The sequence below is a fragment of the Tenrec ecaudatus genome, chromosome 11 (assembly GCF_050624435.1).
Source record: "Tenrec ecaudatus isolate mTenEca1 chromosome 11, mTenEca1.hap1, whole genome shotgun sequence".
In the NCBI taxonomy this organism is placed as follows: Eukaryota; Metazoa; Chordata; class Mammalia; order Afrosoricida; family Tenrecidae; genus Tenrec; species Tenrec ecaudatus.
In genome coordinates, this window is record NC_134540.1 from 85,525,057 (window position 1) to 85,531,067 (window position 6,011).

A 6,011-nucleotide genomic window follows, 5' to 3' on the forward strand; every position below is an offset into this window, starting at 1 on the left:
TACCTTCCCCAGGCTAATCGCCTTTACTACAGGCAGCTGGGTGTAGCTATGAACCACAGCTGCAGCGTGCCTTCACGGCACCCTCTAGACCAGCCTTCAACCAAGTGACTGATGCCATTGCCCAGCGCACGTGGACCCTGCACAGAGGCCTTCAAAACAGTCTTAGAAAAAGGAATCTAAAGGCGTAAGAGGACATCCCACGAGGGAACCATGGACGAGCTAGTTAACCTCACTGAACCATCCTCTCTTTCCCGGAGCCCAGTAAGACCTGCCTCGCAAAATTGGTGGGAGACCATTGAGTTGAGTTACACCAAAGGCTTAGACTGGGCCATGTGGGTGCTCCTTCTCGGTTGGCTGAGAGGGTTACGATGAGCAGCAGGTCTGGGCTTTCTCCCCCCAGCAGGCACAGGTGGGGGTGGCTCTGAGTCAGAATGGATGCCACAGGGCACAGCACCATCAGCCGCATCGTCAGAGAGCCAGCAGGTTGAGTACAGCGTACAAAGCTTAAACAGGGATCGGTGCACACCCCCCGTTCACCAAGTATGTCCTGAGTCCCACGCCATGCCAGGAACTGTACCATGAACTAGGCATGGGACCACACAGAGAATAGCTCAGAACTCCCCCCCATGGAGCTTACACACACACACACACACACACACACACACACACACACACACACACACACACACACACACGATGCAGCCGTCCGCTGTGGCCACCAAAGTCTGGGCTTTGAGGTAGCTTTTATGTTCTTTGTCTTATCTGGATGGTCATGTTTATCACACTGAGAATGGATCACGTTCTGAAATAGAATCAAAGACTACTTAGGTACTAATACTTCTGAGAGGAGCCTGCTGGCGTCGTGGTTTCATGTCGGGCCGCAGTTTGAAACCACCAGCCGCTCCAAGGGAGAAAGACGGGTCTTTCTACTCCTAGGAAGTGTTACCGTCTCGGAAACCCACAGGGGCAGTTCTACCCCGTCCCGTAGGTCGCTGTGAGCCGGCATTGACGCGATGGCAATGAGTCTGGTTCTGTTGGGTTAGTCCCGGTGCTAGAAGGGCTTCCGAACATGGGCGAAAGCAATGCAGCGAGAAGGCAGTGGGAGGTCGCAAGTGTTTCGTAAATGTCCACGTGTCTGTTGTCTTGGGAGCCGGGTGGGAATCATGCCTCATGCTCTCCCGCTCTCTCCTCGCTGCAGGGAACACCCCATTGGAGACAAGAGTTTCCAGAGCTACATCAGACAGCAGTCTGAGATCTCCACTCATTCCATTTGAAGCTGCAGGCTGCCCCGGGCTGGCCGCCGCTGCCACCACCACCAAGTTATACCCGGAAAGCCAGACTCCCTGGAAAGGAAGAAGCTGCAAGCAAAGGGCATCCTCGCTTCCTCAGTGTCTGTAGATATGTGTCCAGCTCTGAAACTCTTCACGCCCATGTTGTCCGTTCCTTCCCCTCTCTCCAAGAACTGTTACCATAAATATTGCTGTGCACTTTACTCATCTGGCATTGACAGGTGACCCGAACTCTGACTTTCTGGCCTGTTTTTGGTTCTGTTTTGTTGTTGTTGTTTTGCTTTGGTTTCTTGGGAATCTAGTGGATCAGTTCAATGATCGAGAGGCATGGACTTGCCTGGACAACACCCCAGCGGTAGTCCATTCTCCCTAGAGGAACCCGGCCCGCTGCCTACAAGCCAGCCTCCTGCACAGCGTCTGCTTTGTGTGGGGTCTGCAGTGCCGCTGCCGCCCTGCACCTGTATAGCCCCTTGGGCGCATGCCACTTTCTGTCATGTTGCGTGAGGTTGAAGGCACTGTTCTTGTCTTCTGAGCCTGCTGTCCTAGGCTGCTGGAGGGCAGGCCAGCTGGGGAAGACAAGCCTCCCCGGTCTTGGCTGTGTGGTGTTGGCTTTGTTCCCACCTGCATGACCCCTCCCACATCAAGAGGTGCTTCATCTCTGGCAGGGTGTGGACTTCCTTCTACAGAGAGCTGCTGGGTTTTGACAACATGGCAGGACCGACGACGACGACATCGAACTGAACAAGACTTGGGAAAGGGAAGAGTTGCACCTCTCTCTGCGTCTGTTGCTGCAGCTCTGCTTCCATGGGGATTCGAACCTGCGTCACGCCGGCCACTCAGAAGCGCAGCCCACAGCCCGCAGACTGGAGCTAACGGGCAGGGTGGCGAGCACGAAGCTGCCCTGCTGCTGCGTGGAATTTCAAACTAGGATCAGTGTGTTGGCCACCACCTGGGTGGAAATTTTTTAAAAATCAGAAATGTGCGTTTTTCAAGCTGTTTTTCTTAATGTTTTTAAAAGACCATTTTTAATTAGCTCTTTGATATAAAACCTAGACTCATTAAAGGGGAGGCGGTGGAATGACACAATGGGCGACTGCAAAGGGAAAGGATCTTGTGCCTCATGAGCAGGAGGTCACAGTCTTCCAGAGAACAGGAAGAAGGGCGTCCAGCTGTCAGCTTGGAACGTTGGGGCCTGGGATGTCCCAGCCTTTCCTCTTGGAATTCCGTGAACCAGACTTTGTCTCTGTCTCCAGGAAGCCCCCCACCACCCCAGAAGCTCCGAGGATCTAGAAGCCCAACAGGGCAGCAGATGGGAGTGGGTGCCAGGGCTCGGGGGGCAGGGGGAAGAGAGGGTCGGCAAGCCTCAAGACCTTCACCTTGCTCTCCAGCAATCCGTTAAAGACCCTGATGCGGAAAGCAGGCCTCCTCGCAGGGAGTGCAGCCTGCAGCTCAGCAGGCGGGGGGGCTTTTGTGAGCACCGTGTAACTCAATAGTGAGATAGATCCTTGTAACACTTCCTTTCTGTCCTTGTTTGGAAATACTGTACTTCTCTTAATCTAGATGGCAAATAGTAACATTGTTTGTTACACACACACAAACACACAAACCAAGTGGAGGAGGTTGTTGCTGAAGGTCACATTTGGGGACACACAGCTATTGAGCTGCCACTGAACTGCAATTTTTAACATGGATTTGTAACTTAATGTTTCTGTTTATAAACTACTAATGATTTGCGATGTATTTTACTGGCCAATTAAAAGAGATGTTTTATTCTTTCTGAGGCCTGGCATGGTGTTTCAAGGGTATGCACGGGTAATTCTCATCACACTTGCGGGCAGGGGTGGGGAGTGCTTGTGGGTGAGTGGAAGACGTGGGCTCTCGGGCGGGGGTGCGGCTGGGGGAGAGGAGAAGCGGGAGGTGGTGAAACTAGACACAGGAGTTCTGATAGGTGCCGGCAAGCTGTGGGACCCCGGGAACGGTCCTGGTGTGCTGAGGGACGCCGTGTGTACCCTGTTGGGGAATGGCTCGTGTGGCTGAGCATTAAGTGAACACGGGAGGGCAGGCACCTTCAACTGCTGCAGCTGCTGGAATGTAGGCCGGCAACAGAGCACCAATGGACCGGGCGCAGCGAGAGGAAGAACTGAGGTAACAGAGCTGGAGGGATAACTTAGGAGATGATTCACTCCGTGTCCCCCGGGCAGGCGGAGCTCTCCCTCCAAGAGAGAAACAGGGAGGGCAGGAGGGAGGAGAGGAGGTCCCGTCCAGGATGGGAGGGACTGGTCTGGGCAGACACGCCCACGTCAGCCCCCACCCACCCCACCAACATCTAGGCTGTAAGGACTGCAGCTGGCTCTTCTCATTTCTCTGTCCCCCTCCCAACCCTCTTTTGCTTTTCACTTAAAAGGGTTTTTTTTGGAGGGGGGGCTTCTAAACATTTTTATTTTAAAGTTAGCCTGAGTCAGCTCTGTTAAGAGTAAAACTTAAGGGATTTGACAGGTAAACTGAGTCAAGGCATTTCTGGGGTAGTGTCTGATGGGCGTTACAGTGGCAGCTGGCTTCCTGGGAGACAATGAGCTGAAGGCCCTGGAGCTGGGGTGCTGCTCAGCCACCCTTCTCATCCCAAAGGTCATAGGTCTCCAAACTTGTTTGCCCTACTATCTCCTTTAAAAAAAAAATACTACTCCGCCCCAGCCCCCACCCCTCCTCCGCCATTAAAAACGTTTATATGAACATCCGGATCTGCTTTTGCGGGCCCTGGACCGGTCCAGCACTTGGAGAAACACAGCCTTAGGGGTGTCTCCCCCTTGCCCCACTCCCAGAGACCATTGTAAATCTTCACTGCAGCTAACTGCTGCACCTTTCTCCCCGCGGGCAGCCGGGTCGTGCCTTCAAACCATAACCAGGCGGTTCTCAGCCCCCACCGGCTTTAAGGAAGCAGGCTGCTACATCTTTCTCCCACAAGGAGTCCGGTGGGCGTGAACCGCCATGCCCGCTTGGCAGCCAGTGCTTGAACCATGGTGCCGCCGCCGAGGCACCTGCTTCCCCACAGGAGGTGCTGAGTCACGCGGGCCCTGCGTTCACTGCTCCGCAAAACCCAAAGCTCACCTTCCCACTCTGTCCCCTCGGCTGGAGCGGCTGGGGGCTGTGGAGGTAACACAGGCGGTGGTTCAGGAGGAAGCCGGCCCTGCTCCATCAGAGCCAGGGGTGGGCACAAGGTGGCTTGGAGGGTGGAGGCGCCAGTGGGACTGAGCCCAGCAAGTCTGCATTCAAGGCAAGGCCGAAGGGCCAGCACGCAGCTCCGGATCAGAGGATCGGAGGATCGGGTGAAGAGGAACAGTGCCTGGCTGGAGTCAAATCAGATAAATGGGGGGAGGGGGGTGGGCAGGAACTGTGACTCTGTGTGGGGAGGGCTGGGAAGCAGAAGTCGTGGGAAGGCCGCGGCAGCTTGACCCAGACCCTCTCCCCCCACCGTCTGGAATGAGTGATCCCAGTTGCCTTTATGCAAACACCCATGTGCTTCACAAGATCGCCCCTCAGAGCGGGTTCAGAGGAGACTCCTCTGGTGTCAGAAGCAGGACCACCTGGTATCGAGTCGCCACGAGCTCACGGCAGCCCCCGTGTGTCAGCCCGGCTGCTCTCTGAGGGCTCTGGAGTGGCTCGTGAGGAAGAAGTGCATCCAGCGTTTCTCGCAGGCGCCCCTGCGTGGACTCCGTTGGCAGCTGAGGACCGCCCGCAGGCCTCCTTCCAGTGGTCTTGAGATGTGACCACAGGAGTAGGTTGACCCAGAGTAGCTCCGTTTAGATAACTGAGCATCTGTGATGGGAAGAAAGTGCTCCTTTGGGTGCTGCTGGCCCTCCCCCAGAAGACGCTGGCTAGGTGGCCCTTGCCTCAGCTACTCGGCCAGATGGCCAGACGTCCTTCGGGTCTCTAATGTGCATATGCTCTGCGCTCATGAAAAGAAACACAATGTTGGACTCCCCACCAGCAATGGGGGAGAGAGGATACAAGTAGTTCGCTTAATATTTAAAATGTCACCCATGGCTGTTCAACCCCACTGGGCCTTGCTGGGTGCTGCGGTCACTCTGCGTTCATTCTGAATGTTCGTGAAATACCCAGCCCAACGAGGTCATGGTGATTCAGGCCGCCTGGGGGGAAGGCTGCGTTGTAATTTTCCCCTCTGCAGTCTTGGGTGATTAGAGAAAAGCGGTGTATTGGCATAGACTACGAGGAATATTCTAGTTAAGCTGGAAATGCAAAAGTCCAGCATGGGGAGGGGCCAATACCATTCAAACTGCTGGAGAATCCAGAAGGGAGTCCTGCAGTGTTGACCCCGCTGCTCCAGTGACAGGGTAGGGCCAATGGGAACGCGCCAGGGAGCGCCTGATTCACAGGACTCATGCCATTGATTGGCTCGGCCCAGTTAGCTGCCCCTCAGACTACCCATGTGGGAGTGGTTCCTGCAGCCCAGAACCCTCCCTCTTGGAAACCAGGCGTTCTTGCCTTCCGAGGAAGGAAAAGATGGTCCCCGCGGAGAGGATAACTGAACGGCTTGAAGTAGATAAAGCATCAGGTTTGGGACTAGGGGATGACACGTTAAGGATCTTGGTTGGGTTTTTCATGCCCTTTCCCCAATGCCTTCTCTAGTGGCACAGCTGCTAAAGCATGCGGTGGTTTATCAGACCCACCAGCTGCTCTTTGGAGGATGAAGTGGTTTGCTTGCAT

General features: G+C 54.9%; 1 protein-coding gene across 1 annotated transcript in view; it reads left to right on the forward strand.

Annotated features, from left to right (window-relative positions):
- The window catches only part of RASA3 (RAS p21 protein activator 3), a 259,051-nt gene extending 255,987 nt beyond the window's left edge, over positions 1-3,064 (forward strand). The window contains exon 24 of the mRNA XM_075563383.1: positions 1,199-3,064. Coding sequence (XP_075419498.1) covers positions 1,199-1,274 — 76 coding nt within the window. The 3' untranslated portion in view covers positions 1,275-3,064. The remainder of the gene's footprint in view (positions 1-1,198) is intronic.
- The last annotated feature ends 2,947 nt before the right edge of the window (positions 3,065-6,011 follow it).